Source organism: Penicillium hordei, assembly GCF_028827395.1.
Source record: "Penicillium hordei strain IBT 12815 chromosome Unknown utg000005l_segment0_segment0, whole genome shotgun sequence".
Classification (NCBI taxonomy): Eukaryota; Fungi; Ascomycota; class Eurotiomycetes; order Eurotiales; family Aspergillaceae; genus Penicillium; species Penicillium hordei.
The window spans coordinates 3,604,421-3,621,619 of NW_026623146.1; the positions used below are offsets into that span (position 1 = coordinate 3,604,421).

Genomic DNA, 17,199 nt, shown 5'->3' on the forward strand with positions numbered 1-17,199 from the left:
TCCCGGGGAGATGCGGAGAAGTGGACCTGGACTTAACAGCGCTAACCGCCGGCTCAGCTCCGAGACAATGTCTGACTTTTAGTCAAGTGTCTGTATTTTTCGAATGCCATGGGTTGTCAGAGATTGGCCGAGTTGAGGGATAGCTCCAAAGTGCAAATCTGGTTCCCTTTGCGGTGGGAGCCCCCTTTCTTTGTCATTTATTTCCAGGCAATCAAATCCTCCCTTGGCAGTCTCAGTCTGCATATTAATCTAAATTTAATATATTTCTGTGTTTTTTTAGCCTTTTAAGCGGAGTCGACAAGGGGCGAATAAGGGGAGGAGGGTGGATTGAATATGCTGTATAACCTCAATTCGAAGGGGACATCTTGGCTCTGGAAATTTGACTGCCAATATCCTATACTGGACATAAATTCAGTCTATTACGTTAAAGCGACTCAACTTCATGAGTCACAGTGTTCTTCAGGATCGCACTCTTCGCCTCTAATTCCGCTTGTATCTTCTCTTCCTTCTCAGCTTCTTCTTCTTCCTCGATATCACTGTTGCTCACACCAATCCTCTCAACTTCAAAATCTAATTCATCGACGAGCTCACCGCCACCGCGCAGGTAGCTGTCGGCCGTGGATTGTTTGAGAGGCTAACATGGTTAGCTGGAAATTGACAATGTGACGATTAGCTCAATGGCTACAGGGATAAAACTCACGTCGCTTCGGAATCTCTGGAACATACGCGGCTTATAGTGTGATCCGCTGAATGAGACGACCAGACCCTCGTCCCCCTGGTCAGAGCATTAGCGATTAAAACACAGTCTCATCCAAAAACAATCCTGACCTCTTGAGCTTGATATGTCGTCCAACCCTCATTTCCCAACTTCTCAAAAGTCCCACCTCCACCACCAACCTTCCCAACACCAGTAGCCGCGATATCCAAACCAACATCAATCGCCCTATCCTTGCTATTGGTCATATGAATAGCACACTCATCAGTAACCCAAGCAGACTGAATAATCCACAGCCCATTCTTCTCAATATCCGTCGAAAAGTCCGACGCAAGAAGTGCCTTGGCATTCTCCGACGCCCACTTCCCAACTGGTTTGCCGAACGGAGCCAGAATCTTCTCTCGCTTAACCAGACTGCTTGTCACAAGACCCGCTTTCCCTGAAGCGCTGTTTTTGTGCTTGCCGTCGCCGTTAACATCGATCGGAACGGCAGCCGCAGCCGCAGCTGACAATCCCCCCGAGAGTCGGACATGGTTCCCATCTTCGCTCTCCGAGGACCGGGTCTTCCACATCGATGCCGTGGGCTCGTCGCGGCTTAGTGTGCGGCCAAGCGCCGTGAAGCCGTCTGTCTTGGATTGTCCTTCCTTGCAGAGATCGGTGATCTGGTTCCAGCCGCCATTCTCGTCGAAGAAGCCGACCGAGCCTGGGTGGAACTTCTTGAAGGTCGGTGGGATGTATAGGAAGGTTCCTTCCGGGTTTCGGGCCATGAGACTGGCATACTCGATGTCGAGGGTTGTGGCTTTACCCATGGTGATTTGTACTGATATATTCACAGGGTTGGATTTTTTTTCACGGACGCTAACTGTCACGGGCGGCGGCAATGGTTTAGGTTAAATACGTAGCTCCATGGTGGGCTGTACGTTGATCTTGAAAACACGAAACCACGATGCGGGGCATGATCTCATCGTGGACCCCATATGTGAAGAGATGAAGACGCCCCGTTTTTTTATCAGCTCAGCTCAGCCCTCTTAAATATTGCCTACGCCAGGAACGATGTCGAATTGCTCTCTAACAACGTGGGTTATACAAAGACCGTTCATCGCCACATTCACATCCCTTTGATCCCGGGTATCTCCCACCTAAGATGAACAAACTACAAGACATTGAGATGCAGAATTGCGATCGGCAATGTTGATCACTAGCTCTCAGGAGGGGTCTGTGACCGTAGCACGACAATTAGTGGAGTCCGTGGGCCGAGAACTGTCTTTCTGACTCTCTGGCACGAACCCTAAGATTGTTAGTGCTAGAATATCTCATATCTATCTCCACCCTCGGCACACCAAATGGCAATTGTTTCGATTGATGTCCTAGATCGTGACGCAAAATACACCATGTGGAGTTGTGTTTATACATCGCGAAGGTGTATCCACAACACTAAGCCTGGCGTCAAGATTTCTGTGAGACATGGCGTGCTTCGGACGAATAAGTCTTCTGGGCAGAGTGGCTGGACATGGATGTCTTCTGATGAGATGAGGCGGAGTTGGTCGACGAGGAGGTGAAAAGGGTCACCCCCAATGAGGTTTGAATGATGATAGACTCTGCAATAACCTTCGCCAGCATTTATATGCCTATACTCTACTACCATACCCCCAACTGTTCTGGTGGTCTGTAGGCTCTATATATTTGGTGAATGTGCTATTTCGAGTTCCGTTATCTGACCGAAGTTGAATTATTTACTAGAAGTGTTTACATCACACCTAACTCAACCGTCCTCGACCTCTTGCGCTTGCAGTTCTTGGCATGTGATACGCCATGTCACACCTAGCAAGCCTCACGTTTATTGTTAGCCGATGCACTTCTATCTCTCGGGATTCTTGGAAGACAATTCCAAAGAAGCAACATTGCCCCCGAAAGCGCTATGATAAATGGCATCAAAACCTTAACACCCTTAGCCTGCGCAAGTACACCGACAATAAACGGAAGCACAGCCGCACCACCACCACCAAAGGCTGCTGCAAACCCAATAGCGCTGACATGCAAGTGCTTTGGTAAGAGTTTTGTGGTAACAATCACAACCGCTGGGAATAATGGACCTAGAAAGCACCCTTGCAGGGATACCGCGACTGCGCCCGCATAGAAGTTCGGAACCAGATACAAGATGAGACAAAATGCGATCTCGAGCGAGATATAGATCTACGTAAGGGTGAGCTTGTGGTATAACTTGAATGCAAAAGATATACTGGAAGAACCCACCGAGATGGCAATCTTCTCACCAATCAAAGGAGTCACAAATCCAAGGACAACCCGTCCAAGGGTTATACCGAGCCAGAATCCAGTAGACGTCATGCTGCTAGCGAACGGTGCGGCATGCCGCACTTTTTTCATAAATGTCACGACCCATCCTCCTAGCGCTACTTCGACGCCAACATATCCAAGTAAGAAGATTGAGCAGATCCAAGTAATTCGAGCAAAGGGCATTGTGGACAGGACCTTGCGCAAGCCTGCTTTCTCGGAGGCATCACCGGGTTGTTGTTTCTTAGCGAGTCGGAATGACGCTCCTGTAGAATCCCAGAAACATGCGACGCAGACGAGAATCTCGATTGCAGCGCCTCCAATCTAGGAATATCAGCCAGCATAAGCCAGGCACATATCGAAACAACAAATAGACAAAATGTCACGTACCATAATGTAATAAAAATAATACCACGGCAACCCGGCATCTGCAACAAGTAGAGACGCAATGAGAGGGCTGATAACAGCACCTGCACCATAAGATCCATGAAGCAGACCGAGTAATTGATTTGCATTATCGAGGTTTCCAATCCAGGCATTCCATGCCGAGTCCGCGAGGCCATTTCCCAGACCTGCGAATATGAATGATACAACGAGGACCGGGTATGGTGGATGCACACAGTTCAGGATGTAGGCTATCAGATGGCACAACGATGAGACGAAGGCTACGCCTCGTCGGCCTATGGCACAGTGTGCTCGTTCGTTCACGATTGCGGCGGTGGCATAACCGAGTAGTGGAGAGAGGAAGACGAGTGAGACGATTGTGTAGGAGAGGTTGTAGTAGGATTCGAGCTAGGATTGTGTTAGAAGGGGAGGGGGATTTGAGGCTTAGGGGTTGATGTACGTATGGGATGAGTGGCTGGATCGTTGTATTGGATTAAAATAAGTTTCGAACTGGCATGGATATATATCTAGGTGGAATCTTACACCGTATGCGGAGTCATTTGCTCCCATTATTAGGAAGCTCCAGAACGTTGCCAGTGTCTTTGCTATGTTGGATCGCGGGTAGTTCCATTTTTCGTCGGTGATTTGGCAAGACAACTCAGACGTCGACGAAGTCTGATTTTCATGTTGGCAGGTTTGACCTTCATAGATTGTAGTGTGCGGACTATCCCGCACTGCAATAGACATGGCTGTGCTGTTAAATTCAATAACCCAAGAACGAGAAAAAACAAATAGATAACAACACGAGACAGAAAAGTAGACCAAGGAGCTTTTATAGCATGTACCTAACCGGACTACAAAAGTTTTGCTCATGAATATCATCTGGCTTGCCATCGAGCGCAAGTTGAGAAAATTTCCTAATCAGTAACGGGCGGCTCGTTTCCGGAATAGGCAGGTCCGCCAGCAACCCCAACGTTGTGCCTCGGGGGATTTCATTGTGACATATGTACCCCACATATATCCACCCGAACTGCTCTTCTCATTGAAGAAGAATAGCCGGCCGCTCATGCGGCTTTCGCCCTTGATAACGGAAGACTTTAATAATCCCCCGGGCCGATTTATTTGGCCCCGAAACGATATTAGGGATGTGATATAGGAACACTACCATGTGTTTTGATATGTTCTTCTCGGATGACTTTTCAAACGTTATTTTAGGTATATGTGAAAGTGGTAAAATGCATAGACAGTAAAGAGGACTTTTCTATATATAACCAAGGACTTAAACTCCAACAGTGACTGTATCTTGCATAGACTGATTCGGGTATTCTCCGCGTCGATGAAGTAAAATAACAGAAGTCTCCTCAGTCCAAATAACATTTGTCCAATCTTCCAAAGTCCAATTTTGGCATTCAAGACAACAGGATAGCCTAGCATTGTGCATAGATTTAGCTTTTGTTAAACCAGGCTATCGGTAGGTGTCTTTTTTTGTGATTCAGCTTTTTTCAGGATCCGCCAGACAGTATTCGAAGAAATGTCATGTCCTTCGAGGCTCATTTCCCCCGCAATATCAGCGCAGGTTTTTCCGTGGCCGTTCTCGTCAGTTTGTACTTTCGAAAGCACCCGAGTTTGCACATCTAGCGTCTGCTTTGTCGGCCTCCCAGACCGAGGGGCATCAGCTAGCATCGCCTCAGAAATATTCCAAGGACGCGAGTCTGGGTCAAAGCCATTTTCAAGGGCTCTTTCATATACGCGGTTGACAGTGCGCGTCGAAAAGCCAGATAACTCTGAAATAGTAGTAGTGCTAAGACCAGTAGCTTTGCAAGTTACTATCATGGCGCGCTTAGCAATATCGTGGCCCATGGTGGTAGGTGGTAAGAGGTAGTAGTATAAGGGGCATATAGAAAAAGAAGCATATCAAAAAGGGGGTTCCAAAGGAGGTAATATACATGCAGCACTGTTACGCGCTAGTTCTTTTCATCCCAAAAAGCAAATAAAAAACACGGGCGCAAACTTTTGAAATCGACCTCCCGTTTCTTTCAACTAATAAGCAAACTTAATCTGCATTAAAGACGGATGAACCAGGATTCAATCTTGTAATCTTCGTAATATCCATTTTGTTAGGTGGGTGCTCTTTGTGCTCTTTGTGAATAATCCACCATACCGCCTGTCTAGGACTACCAACACGGAGTAACATGCTAAGAAATTGGGGGACCCATGTCACTAGTGGGAAAAGAAAAACGTTTGCTACAACACCTAAATTTCACCGACTCTGCCCTTTCTACTCCGTTACTCTCAATTCTTCCTTACGCTCACAATTGTCCGGGTTTCATCATGGAAGCAAAAACCTCTTCCGGTCCCTCTCCCGGATTAGCTCAACAAAAGCCTAAATCAGACCACCCTCTGGGGCGCATATTGGAACCCCTTGGGTTCTACAGACATCCAATCTTGTATGCACCCCCTTTTCTAGCCCTTGGGTGCTAGCTGCTAACCCGCACCCTGGAGGTTCACGCTCTGTATTTTCGCATCTTTCTATTTATTTACTTTGGTTTGTCGTCAATACTGTGGTGCAGATTCATGTCGGTATTACCGCCAGAGCATGATGTCAGCTTTAGGGTTCTTTTTCTTCATTTATGGGATATGGGGTCAGGGTGCCAAAAAGCTTGCGGCGGAAAGCAGGCAACGAGAGGAGCACGCGTTGCGAAATGAGAAAACACCGGTGTCTGCCTCTTGAAACAGAGAACGGAAGAACTTTTTTAGGGTTCGAGCTTGTTTTTGTGCCTTTTTTGGCCAGCTGGCGTAGTGGAAATGCACTTTGATCGCCGTTTGTCACAATCATCCTCTCCCTCTAGGTGGAAAGTACGCCAATGCTTTGTCAAGAGAATATGAGAACAACCTCGGAAGGGCGCTATCAGTGCCTATAGTGTGAAGTAGAAGGTCCCTAATAGAAAAGTACAAGTCTACTTTATGACGTGGTTAATTCAATCGATGTGATTAATATGATTTGATGTTTGAATCACTTAAGAAGTGAACTGAGCGACAGTGACGTGTAGTAGAATTAAGCTTTTAGCGTGGCTACCAGATCCTTTGGGGCTGGTACATGTGATTTCAAAGAAATTTCAACTCAAACAGATTCACAGACATTAGGCCTGCCTCTCCCACTAGTCTGTGCCGACTACTACTTTATGACCGGTTCGAGTTTCAGAGAGTACATATGGATTACAAAAAGAAAATCCATGATCACTTGGGCAAAGTATGAACTCGCTCCAACGCTGCGCTGTGCCACCTCTCTGATCATTTTATTTGGAACATATGCGAGGATCGTGTAACACGGCTTTTCAGGATTCGAGATCATGCAGAACCAGAACTTGTTGCATCAAGTCCAGGGCTTCCTACAGTCAAAATCACAACCTACATTCTGAAGTCCAAGATTTCTTAGAACAAGTTAGGTACTATTACCAGCGCGGTCAGAGCTGATGCTTCCGAGATCTAGGAGCTTTTATACCAAAATTCGGATCTACCTCCCGAGATAAGACTGAGGACTTTTTGAAGCAAGGGCCAAATTCGATAGACAAGTCAACCGTAAATTGCACATTGTTCCAGCAAGGTTCTTCCAGAAGCACAAGTTGGCATTCGACTACGATCCAGCCAAAACCGAGCCCCGATGAATACCGAGGACACTTGGACAATTCAAATCTTGAACGAGAAGGTCACCTAGCCTCCAATCTAGAACTCCCTCCATCATGGACAATCCACCCCATCACATTGTTGAATTCCTTGAGCTAGATCCGATTCCAATTTTAAGGACGGGGACCAGTAAATGATAGGTGGATCCCATCCATCGAGCTGTTATAGTGACATCTTCGCTGCTCGTGAATAGGCTCAAAGTCACTAATAAGGACACAAACTTAACCACTTGTATGCCTTATCTATGTAACATCTTAGGACAGACATTAATACCAAGGCAATTCACAAACATCTTACATTCCCAGTATAACCTCAATTTTCTCCCACTTGTACCCTATTTAAACCTTCTCATTACTCAAACTTCTTTTCCGTTCCTCAACACTCCACCGATTCCAACTCTCAATCCAACCTTCAATTTGTTTTCATCTTTATTACTGCAGCCCCCACTTAACTCAGACAAATACCGATCAAATGACCATGGCGGCTAAGATATCCTTACTGGTAGCTTTGAGCACTGTCGTAAGCAGCGAATTAATCTAGCTTGGTGGAGTTTAGAATACCTTTTCACCAGGAGGAGCAGTCGAGCCTGGGCCAGAGTCTGTCCGACCCTCGAGCTTCTGCTGGACTATTTTCTGCTCAGCCTGTGCACGCATCCGGTCGGTCATTTCATCCAGCTGCCGGGCAGACTCCGAAGCGTATTGACAGTGGCGGCGAATTGTTGGCCCATATTTGTAGAAAATCCATGGGAATGGCAGACAAGCCACAGCGAGGAAAGCCGAGATTGAGGAGGCCCAGTGAATCCCAAGATTCTGGTACATTGGCGTTGTGAAGAGCGGGCTACATAGGTATTATATTAGTTCACTGCGGGGACTCTTATTGTGAATAGAAAGAATGAAGACATACAATGCCGCGCCGAAAAGGGCCCGGATTACAGCATTACCCGCTAACGCCGATGCGGCGTAAATAGTATACCCATCGACCAGGTAGTTCACTACACTCAAGAAGATGGACACGTGAGAGAAACCGAAAAGTACCGTCCCAATCTCGCAGACGATCCAGTGGATGTGTGGGAAGTTGGTCCAGGCGAACCAAAATAGTCCGACGGGAAGGGTGACTGCTCCGACCATGGCCGGAATGAGCCGAGCTTCGGGAGGTGGGCGACCGTAGGCTGTGCGATCGGCGACTTTCTTATATCGGCCGTCGTCGAGGATTGAATATGCGCATCCGAGAATCTGCCCGATCATCATTCCAAGGAAGGACAGGCCAGAGGTACTCTGGGGCCATTTGAGGTTTTCTTCAAAGACAATCGGGAAGGCAGCAAATTCCATGTACATCGTTCCGTAGACTGGTAATAATGTTGTTAGCATTTGATGACAACAAAATGAGTAATTGAGAGAACTTACTGATAGCCATGTAGATAGACAAAAGCAGCACAATCGGCTCCATAAACAGCAAGATCCAGGGTCGGACCATGGTCTTGGTGAAGATCTGACCAGCAGTTCGATTTACATTTCCAACGTCTAGACGACTCTTGTAGACTGCTCCAGTCAATTTACTGAGCTTGACAGCGCGCTTCTGCAACAAGACTGGGGTGTAAGTCTCGGGGATAAAGGCAATTCCAACCAGGAACACCACCCCATTGAAGATTGTTGTAAGACCTTGAACCCACTCCCAGCCTTTGGACACTGCCAAAAAGTCGCAAGTGATTGGTCCGAGACTAGGACCTAAGAAGGGAGCTCCGATAAAAGCGATTGTAGCCAGCCCTCTATCGCGGGCTGTATACATGTCTGAAACCACACCTCCAGCATTTGAAATTGCCGAAGAACCAAATGCGCCTGCGAGGAATCGTAGTACTAGCAATGTAGCAATATTCGGACTTGCAATTGTTGCTCCGGCAAATAGTGTAGTCAACCCATACGTTATGAAGTAGATGATCTGACGACCCCAGAGCTCAGAAAGAGGAGCCCAGATAGCTGGTCCGATGGCAAAGGCGAGAACAAAAAGTGAGGTGTCGGCAACAATTAGCTCACTGCTGGTACCGAAGCGGTCTTGGATCTGGGGATTGGCTGCGGAAAGAGCAGACGAAGCGAAAGTAATGGACAGAAATGAAGCGGCTTGTAGAAGTGTGATGGACCATTTTAGCCAATCTTGCATTTGATGGGGATCACGAGCGTCTTCGTGGAGCCAGTCGACCAAGTAAGGATCTTCTGCCGTGCCATTTCCCTCCCATTCATGGTTGAGGACGTCGTCGGTGATGATGTCTTGGGATAGCACTAGCTGGTATAGAGGTATCCGAAAGCGATTGCTAATCTTTTCCGTGGTAGGCATGGTTCAAGCTTTCCTTACTTTTATTTTTCCTTGATGCAGGACACGGGAAAATAGAGCAAATGAGGAGATTATGAGGAAACAGATGAAAAGAAGAGGTCGTTGCTCACGGGATAACCACGACTTCTTTTGGTAGATGCAATAACTTGAAGCAAAACGAAAAAGGTACCGGAACCCCGAAGTTGGGGTCAAAATAAGTCTGGGGAATCCCTAGATTTAAGCATCCAGCGGCAATGGCGTTGAAAAGAGAATGGGAAATTGATACAGGTCATTAATAATGATTAGCGAATTTTCAGGATGATTTGAAATCAGATTTTGGATGACCTCGGGGACATTTGGACTGGAATTTGACCGAATTCCCCTTAAAGGGCGTTTTCGTGGGTTCTTCTGAAGTTGTAATTTTGTATAAAAGACGATGCCATTATTTCCAGGCTCTGCCAAGCTTTGTGGCCATGGAGCATATGCAGGCCAGGAACCAATCATAAGCCAGATCCGGACCCACCGAGTCTCGTTCCCACTAGTACCCGCCTCCCGAGCCGCTATGCTGGTCGGGCCAATGCTACTCCGTCAGATAGCTCGCAGAAAAGTGTTTAACATTCAAACAGAAAATTCCGAGGGCTGCCTGTTTCTCGTAGGGGCGGAGGTTCACAAATAAACTCGTCTATAGGATCAATCACGAATTGTGTGTCCAGCCATGGTTGGTAACTAATGCTTTGCTGCTTTCATGCGGTAGCACAGATGGGTGTCTTCCGGGTCGATGATGGCGGCTTAACAGTTAAAACGTCTTCATGGAAGCCGTTCCCTAGTCTGGTTATTGTCTTGTATGCAGCCACCCTGGCTTCGGGTTTGAAGCCGACTCGTATGGATGTTGTTAGATCCGGCTTTAGGGGAACTGGGTCGTGGCACCATCAGGATCCGAGGGAGAGACTTCCTGAATAAACTAAGATTGTAACTACCTTTAGTAAATTGGTCAGCCGAAAATATTCTTTTTAGCAAAATATTGAATTGTGATGAAGAGACTGATAAGAACTCAGAGTGGAATGATGGTCTGCACAGAGAGACTCTCCTTATAGATGCCATGATATACTGGTAGTTTAGCTTGGCTGTGATACAAATGTCCAATATTAGCATAGTAGCCAAACACTTTTAGAGTAATGCTATTCTGCAAGACAATCTGGCTGTAGGAAGTTAGTCCACGGACACCGGTTATAGGTAAGAATGTCGTGCTGGTTGGCTTTGTGATAGTCAACCAATACTACAACACTATTCTTACACTTAGTCAAAGAGATTGTAGCTTGGCGCGTATATGTAGTCTTTGAGAAAGAGTATGCATTTGTCCTATCTGGTAGAGCGGTGTATATTTTCTATTTGATGTTCAGATCGGAGCCATAATGTTCCGATCACATATCTCGATAATTCCTGAGCCCCAAGGTGTCTAATTTCCATGCCCAGGTGATGTATCACGTTCACCATATCAATTATCAATTGCCTGCTGCTCATGCTGTTTCGCCCATTCCAATTTGTGTTCATCTCCCTAAAATGTTATCTCACGAAATCCCCAGCGCAGTACGGAGTACACCAATCCAGTGTCATGGCCCCAGCCCCCTAGCTACCACGACCCACCACGCAGTATATCCCTTCCCATCTAGGGAGCCCACGCAAGCTCCGTGTGTCACCGCCAAGCCTATAATAACACAGTCTTCAGCTGGTGCACCACCATGTATCCCTTACAATAATTAATGCCAAGCGGCTGGTGACATCGTCAGTGGCGTTGCTAACAGCCCCATTCAAGTCACATCTAGGGCGCACGATGCTTGTGTCCTTCGCACCATGAGCACAGCGTCAGCTATAGATCACTGGCGTGGTCCAAGTTGCACAATCGCAGAAGGACTGAAGTCAGTGGGCAGCCTTGTTGATTTTGTGTTTTACACACCATCTCCCGCTAGAGAAATACTACAACATATATAACAGGAGACAAAACAGCCCCCTCCCAAATTAAATCTTCATCAAACAGGATCAAGCAACATCCTATGTATCCTGATGTTGCATCCATTGACGCAAACAATCCCCGCTGTAGGGCATCGGCCGGCGAGAACGACAAGGCGGCCCCAGCCATCATCCAATCAGTGCCGATCGACCCCACAGCTGCCCCTGTAGATCCCCCAATGGCCCTGCTTTAGGTGAGGCAATAATAGATCTTCGTGCTGGTGCGTGGCGTGTCACTGTAGTGCTCCACGCCTGCATGCTATAAGACTTTGATGGAGCCTGATATGCGTTCGTCTTTGCTTTTCTGGTTTCGATATTAAGATACCCCGTTATCCAATCTCACTTTTTCCGTTTCACTGTTGCTTTTTCTCAATGTAGGTTTTTGTTGTACACCATTTCCTTGCCCTTGCATCCAGTCTCAACCCGCATATTGCGGCGTTTTCACCGTATCTGCTATCATTATACCTGACTCGGTCGCTGATTTAGTCCTTGTCTTAATTCTAGATACCCCATTTTTGAACTTTTTTTTGTTCCCAACATCTATCAATTCAAAATGCGCGCCTCCGTCATTATTCTCGGCTTCCTCGCCACTCTCACCGTCGCTCTCCCCGAAGCATACCCTAAGGTCGAAATCGCATGCCAATCTGTGAGTCTGCTCGATGGCCACGATGTTAGAGAATGTGGGGCGACGATTTCTAACGAGCTTACTAGGACACCATGCCCTGCACGGCTGCTAACTGCGCTGGCGAAGGATGCTGTTGTGAGGGACTTACTTGCGGATTCGATGGTGTAAGTACTTAGCGACCCCGACGCGGTATCTACCAGGAGTCATTTGTTTGATCCAATATGCTAATGAGGATGACAGACTTGCACGGCACTATAAGATGATTTCCGTTTGGAGTTACAATATGATAAAAGGAGGGATGGGCCTACCCGATCAACCATTGAGTTGGCATGATGATGCAACATGAACAGGGGAACCATTGCCCTGGCCCTGCGCTCATTGCTTCACTTGTATTTATCTATTCTGTTAATGGTATATAATTCTGGAATATCACAAATTCTCAATCCTTTTTGTAGGCTTCCTAGTCTACCTAAAAATATAAAACAGCGATCAACAGCTTTAGTCAGATGCAGCTATCACAAAGCGTACCCACTGTTATAACATTCCTCGTATCACGTAGCTCAGCTTGACCTTGAAAGATGGCGGATCACTCGAGAAGGCAGCCCAATAACACACGGTCTCTGCAAATGGAATATCCCACACACTCCCTAAACCAACATTCCATGGACGAAACTCTTCCAATATAAAAGGAGCCAAAGGAACACGCTCTCGGCTCATCATCTCGTACCCATATAGTTATCCTCCGGCGACAAATGATGAAAGACATCGATCTCAAAATTTGATCTCACCGGCCTCCAGACGATGTTCAACACCGCTGCGGGCCCTGTTATAGGTGTCACTTTTCTTTCGTGGCCCATGGTCGCCGAAACCTGGCAGTTTGCTCGTCACAAGTAGTGCGATCACACCTATCACCGCAGCAACGATGACTAGGATGACAAAAGCGAGGGCCATATGCAACAAAAGGTAGAAGAATAGCTTGAAACCCGCTATGACGAGACTTATAGTTCCAACTAACGGGCGGAGAAGGAGGGGATATTCGTTGAACCCGTCTCCGAATAATTCATCCGCAAATTGCTCCATGTCGGGGGTATATGGATGATCAGAAGAGAGGGTTTGAAGTGGGATTTGGTTGGTTTGGGTCAGATTTAGTTGACTCGGTTCGAGATACAAATGATATGAGTATGTTGGTAGTAGCTGGTGTCTTGGGAGCAGAGAAGATGGATAGTAGTCGTAGCAACAAGTCAGGCCAGTGCCCTGAACATTGGATTGGAGATACAAGTGACAAAAGTACCTTGGTAACAGCTGAGGTTGGGATGGAGAAGAGAAGATGGATGATAAAAAGTCATGTCAGTGTCCTGAAATTTGTAATCCATTCAAGGTTAGAATGAACCCTGGTCCAGGGAAAGTCAGATGGTTACCTTTCCTATTTCGGAAGTATAACTTTCCACTACCTAACGAACTTGGAAGGTACATAGCTAGGTAGGTATGTAGGTACCACATCCTAGGTAGTCTATTCAAGCTTCTCCAAAACCTCCAAATACTCAGCCTCGTCCCCGGAATGCGCCATCCTCAAAGCCGCCAACCTCTCCCTCCTAGCCACAGCCATCTCCCCAAGAAGTTCAAGCTCAATCTCAAGACGCTTCTCCAGGTCATAGGTACCACCGGGACCACTCGCAGTTGCGGAAAGAGGAGCGGTAAATAGTTCTGCATCTGGCTTTCCCTGGTATTGATTCTCCTTGTGATCTCGCTCTTTCTGTTCTCCCTCACGATCTTTTTGTTCGCGTTCCTTCTTCTCTTTCTCCCTCTTCGCTTTAATCTCCTCGGAATTCGGACCCCGTCCAAACACTATGCCAAGTATAGCGAAAAGTACCAAGCCGATGACGAATATTATGGCCAATGCCACGGCTATTGGGACGACGAAGTTGATCAATATTGTGAAGAATACCCCCGTAATAGACTTGACTATTAGGAAGGGGCGCATATAGAAGGGTTCGCATTCGAATGGGAATGGGTATGCCATTGTAGGAGATTAAGGGAGTTGATGTGGCTTGAATTCAGATTCGATTTGGGTTGGGTTCTGGGTCTTGTTCTGGTTTTGGTTCCTGACAGGAAAGAAGCGGTATTTGTTCATTAATGCAATTTTTGTCTTTGTTGGGAGGTGCAAAGTCTTATCCTGAGCATTGAAAAACTGAAGACGCTAGTTTGATCTCATGTCTCATGTTGAGCCTCGGTGTTGGGGGTCGTATGCACCGCCCCAATATCTCGGGCGCAGGTTGCATGATGTCAGTCTTTGACAACTGACCGTATGAGAACCCAAAAAAGGCGAAATGATGTAGGAAGAAGAGTACAGAGCTGGCACGGCAAAGACGTAGTACATACTATATTACAAATGAAAGACTACCAGAATCAAATCTCGTAAGAAGGCATAAATGAGCAATGTACAAACTAAAAACAGGAATAAGGAGATCGAAAAGGTGCAAGGTCAGTAGACAACGTGAAATAAAAGATGTATCTACCACAGGAGTCAAATTTAAAATAGAATCCAAGAAGGGAAGAAAGGGCCGATCGGAGTCCGTAGACACACCACCAAGCCAGAGAAAGGTAAAACTCCTAGTCCTCCTGTACAAGTTTTGCATTTGCAGAACTAAACAAAAAATTCAAAAATCCATGGGAGAGTCGTCACGCTCAGAAGACTGAAGAGCAACCCCAGTGCTGCTCAACGTTGAACTCACCGGGGTTCTTCCAGGTGTCATCGGAGTAGGAGAAGAAGATGGACTTGGAGCCAACGGCCTTGGCGATGGACTTGATGGCAGTAGCCTGCTGAGCGGTACCGGGGATGGCAGCACCGTTAGCGTTACCGGCGTTGGGCCAGCCAGTCTCGAGGTTGATGACGTCCTTTCCACCACAGATCTTCTCGAGCTCCTCGAACTCACCCTTGGTGAACTCACCAGCCTTCTCGGCGGTAACATCGGCGTTGAAGAAGGGGTGGATGTTGGCACCGACGATGTCGACGGCGCTGCAAAGGGTGGCAGAGCCGTACTGCTGCCAGACGTTGATGGGCTCAGTGGTGGTGATGACACCGGTGTAGCCGGCGGCCTTGAAGCTGGAGGAAGCGGACTTGATGAAGGAGGCCAGGGAAGCGGCATCGACGTAGCCAGACTGGATGGCCTCGTTACCGACAACGATCAGCTTAACCATGTCCCACTCGGCCCACTTGGCGATCTCAGTGACCTGCTCCTGGGCGGCGGAGATACCAGAGCCATCGATGTAGACACCCATGATGATGCTGAGGCTGAGCTCCTTGCAGGCGTCACCGATGAACTCGAGACCGCTGCAGTCGGTAGAGTAGACACGGACCAGGTTGAAGCCCTTGCCCTTGATAATCTTGAGGTCGGAGAGAACCTCCTGCTTGGTCTTGCACTGACCGCCAGAGGTGTAGGGAGAGTAAGTCATACCGTACTGGCCCTCACCGAGGACGGTGGGGACACCGGTGGAGCTGGCGGCGGAGGTGGTGGATGAGGAGCTGGAGGCAACGCTGGAGGCGGAGCTAGAGGCGGAGCTGGTGCTGGTGACGACGGGAGCGGCAGTGGTGGTAGTGGCAGCAACGGTGGTGGGGACAGCAGCGGCGGAGGTCGAGGCCAGGCTGCTAGTGGCAACAGGGCAGATGTAGGTGTAGTCGGTGCGGGTCACAGTGACGGTGTTCTCATCCTGGGTGTAGGTACCGGGGACAATGGTCTGGGGGGTAGGGTAGACCAGAACAGTGCTGGTGGGCACTGTGGTGGTGGTAGGAGGAACAACGGTGTAGGTACCAGCGGAGGGGCAGACATAGGTGGTGGTCTCAATGACGCTGGTCACGGTGCTGCCGGAGGGCTTGACAGTGGCGTAAGGGCAGACGACGGTGGTGGCAGTCTCGACGATGGTAGTAACACCACCGTAAGTGTGGGTACCGCTGGGGACCTCGGTGGAGGTGGCACCGCAGACAGTGGTGGTGTCGTGGACGGTGATAGTGGTGGCCGGGATGGTGTAGACACCGGTGGTGGAGAAGGTGCTGACACCGGGAGTGGGCAGCTCAACGGCGGGAGTGCTAGCAACGGCGGTGCTAGTGGCAACCGGGGCCGAGGAGGAGGGGGCCGAGGAAGAGCCCGAGACAGTCACGGTCAGGGTGCTGGTGCTGGTAGAGTGCACAGTGCTGGTGAGAGTGCTGGTGGACTCGGGGGTGGGGGTAGGGGTGGAGGTGGAGGTAGAAGTAGAAGGGGGAGGAGCAATGGTCTCAACGGGGACCAGAGTAGCGGAGCCGTAGTAAGTGATGACCTTGGTCGTGCAGCCGCAGGTCTCCTCGGCGGCAGGGACGGAGGAGGACCAGACGCTGGCGGAGGCCTCACGACGCTGGTGGAAAGCGTCATGGCGACGGTGAACACCGTCGGCCATGGCAGAGCCGACCAAGGCGGCGGCGGCGAAAATAGATCCCTTCATTATGGAAAGATAATATCCACGCAAAAGAATGAATGCCCGCTGAACGAGTGAAGCGGTGGTATAGAATCGAAGGAACGTGGGTTGAGAAGGTAAAAAGAGAGCGATCGAGGGCACGCAAGGCCTTTTGTTGGAGAAATCGTTACGGGGGGAGTTAGGGGGGGGGGAAAGAGAAAAAGGAGAAAAAAGACCTAAAAAAGGGCCCAGTGTGGTCGGCATAGATACAGGTCCACCGATCGTGAATTTCCTATGAATTTTAATTTACCCTAAGATTACCCCTGGACGAGTCTAGATGTGTTTTCAGGGACATAATCAATCTGATTGGCTGTTTATTCGACACCCGAGTTTTGGCTGCCTGTGGTTGGCCCACACGGCTCGGGCAAGAGTGGAGAGTGGATGGTGTATTTTGTATACATTTGTTCTATACAGTACAAAGTCCATTTGCAAATTCAAGTCAGATTTCATATATCAGGCGCACGCAGGTACAGTGACTAAGAGTCAGATCATAATAATGCGCAGATACAGACACAAAATTATATTCTCGCCCAACGGTCATTTCACCTACTCCATACAATAGGAATCAATACTCTGTACTCTATATCCCGTATTGGGATACTCCGTACTATTATTATCAATACCATGTACACTGCCCGCACGGATCGTCGACTGCCTTCTCTCCTATTCCTCTCAGCGTCGAAAATAGTGATCCTGTCTCACA

General features: G+C 48.2%; 8 protein-coding genes across 8 annotated transcripts; 1 reads left to right on the plus strand and 7 right to left on the minus strand.

The window, feature by feature from the left end:
* Positions 1-424: 424 nt before the first annotated feature.
* Positions 425-1,524, minus strand: N7537_010206 (uncharacterized protein; the record flags this gene model as incomplete). Its single annotated transcript, XM_056901260.1, has 3 exons — positions 425-634; positions 701-775; positions 829-1,524. 3 exons carry the CDS (start codon positions 1,522-1,524, stop codon positions 425-427), a joined length of 981 nt encoding a protein of 326 aa, XP_056749928.1.
* Positions 1,525-2,536: 1,012 nt separating this feature from the next.
* Positions 2,537-4,138, minus strand: N7537_010207 (uncharacterized protein; the record flags this gene model as incomplete). Its single annotated transcript, XM_056901261.1, has 4 exons — positions 2,537-2,908; positions 2,969-3,331; positions 3,398-3,799; positions 3,935-4,138. 4 exons carry the CDS (start codon positions 4,136-4,138, stop codon positions 2,537-2,539), a joined length of 1,341 nt encoding a protein of 446 aa, XP_056749929.1.
* Positions 4,139-4,846: 708 nt separating this feature from the next.
* On the minus strand, positions 4,847-5,251 carry N7537_010208 (uncharacterized protein; the record flags this gene model as incomplete). Its single annotated transcript, XM_056901262.1, has 1 exon — positions 4,847-5,251. The coding sequence occupies one exon, from the start codon at positions 5,249-5,251 to the stop codon at positions 4,847-4,849; it is 405 nt and encodes a 134-aa protein (XP_056749930.1).
* A 2,375-nt stretch (positions 5,252-7,626) lies between these two features.
* On the minus strand, positions 7,627-9,403 carry N7537_010209 (MFS transporter; the record flags this gene model as incomplete). The annotated part of the gene is made up of 3 exons (XM_056901263.1): positions 7,627-7,912; positions 7,979-8,420; positions 8,479-9,403. The coding sequence occupies 3 exons, from the start codon at positions 9,401-9,403 to the stop codon at positions 7,627-7,629; spliced, it is 1,653 nt and encodes a 550-aa protein (XP_056749931.1).
* A 2,536-nt stretch (positions 9,404-11,939) lies between these two features.
* Positions 11,940-12,179, plus strand: N7537_010210 (uncharacterized protein; the record flags this gene model as incomplete). Its single annotated transcript, XM_056901264.1, has 1 exon — positions 11,940-12,179. One exon carries the CDS (start codon positions 11,940-11,942, stop codon positions 12,177-12,179), a length of 240 nt encoding a protein of 79 aa, XP_056749932.1.
* A 603-nt stretch (positions 12,180-12,782) lies between these two features.
* On the minus strand, positions 12,783-13,091 carry N7537_010211 (uncharacterized protein; the record flags this gene model as incomplete). The annotated part of the gene is made up of 1 exon (XM_056901265.1): positions 12,783-13,091. One exon carries the CDS (start codon positions 13,089-13,091, stop codon positions 12,783-12,785), a length of 309 nt encoding a protein of 102 aa, XP_056749933.1.
* Positions 13,092-13,521: 430 nt separating this feature from the next.
* N7537_010212 (uncharacterized protein) lies at positions 13,522-14,031 on the minus strand (the record flags this gene model as incomplete). Its single annotated transcript, XM_056901266.1, has 1 exon — positions 13,522-14,031. The coding sequence occupies one exon, from the start codon at positions 14,029-14,031 to the stop codon at positions 13,522-13,524; it is 510 nt and encodes a 169-aa protein (XP_056749934.1).
* A 665-nt stretch (positions 14,032-14,696) lies between these two features.
* Positions 14,697-16,484, minus strand: btgE (putative cell wall glucanase (Scw11); the record flags this gene model as incomplete). The annotated part of the gene is made up of 1 exon (XM_056901267.1): positions 14,697-16,484. One exon carries the CDS (start codon positions 16,482-16,484, stop codon positions 14,697-14,699), a length of 1,788 nt encoding a protein of 595 aa, XP_056749935.1.
* Positions 16,485-17,199: the final 715 nt, after the last annotated feature.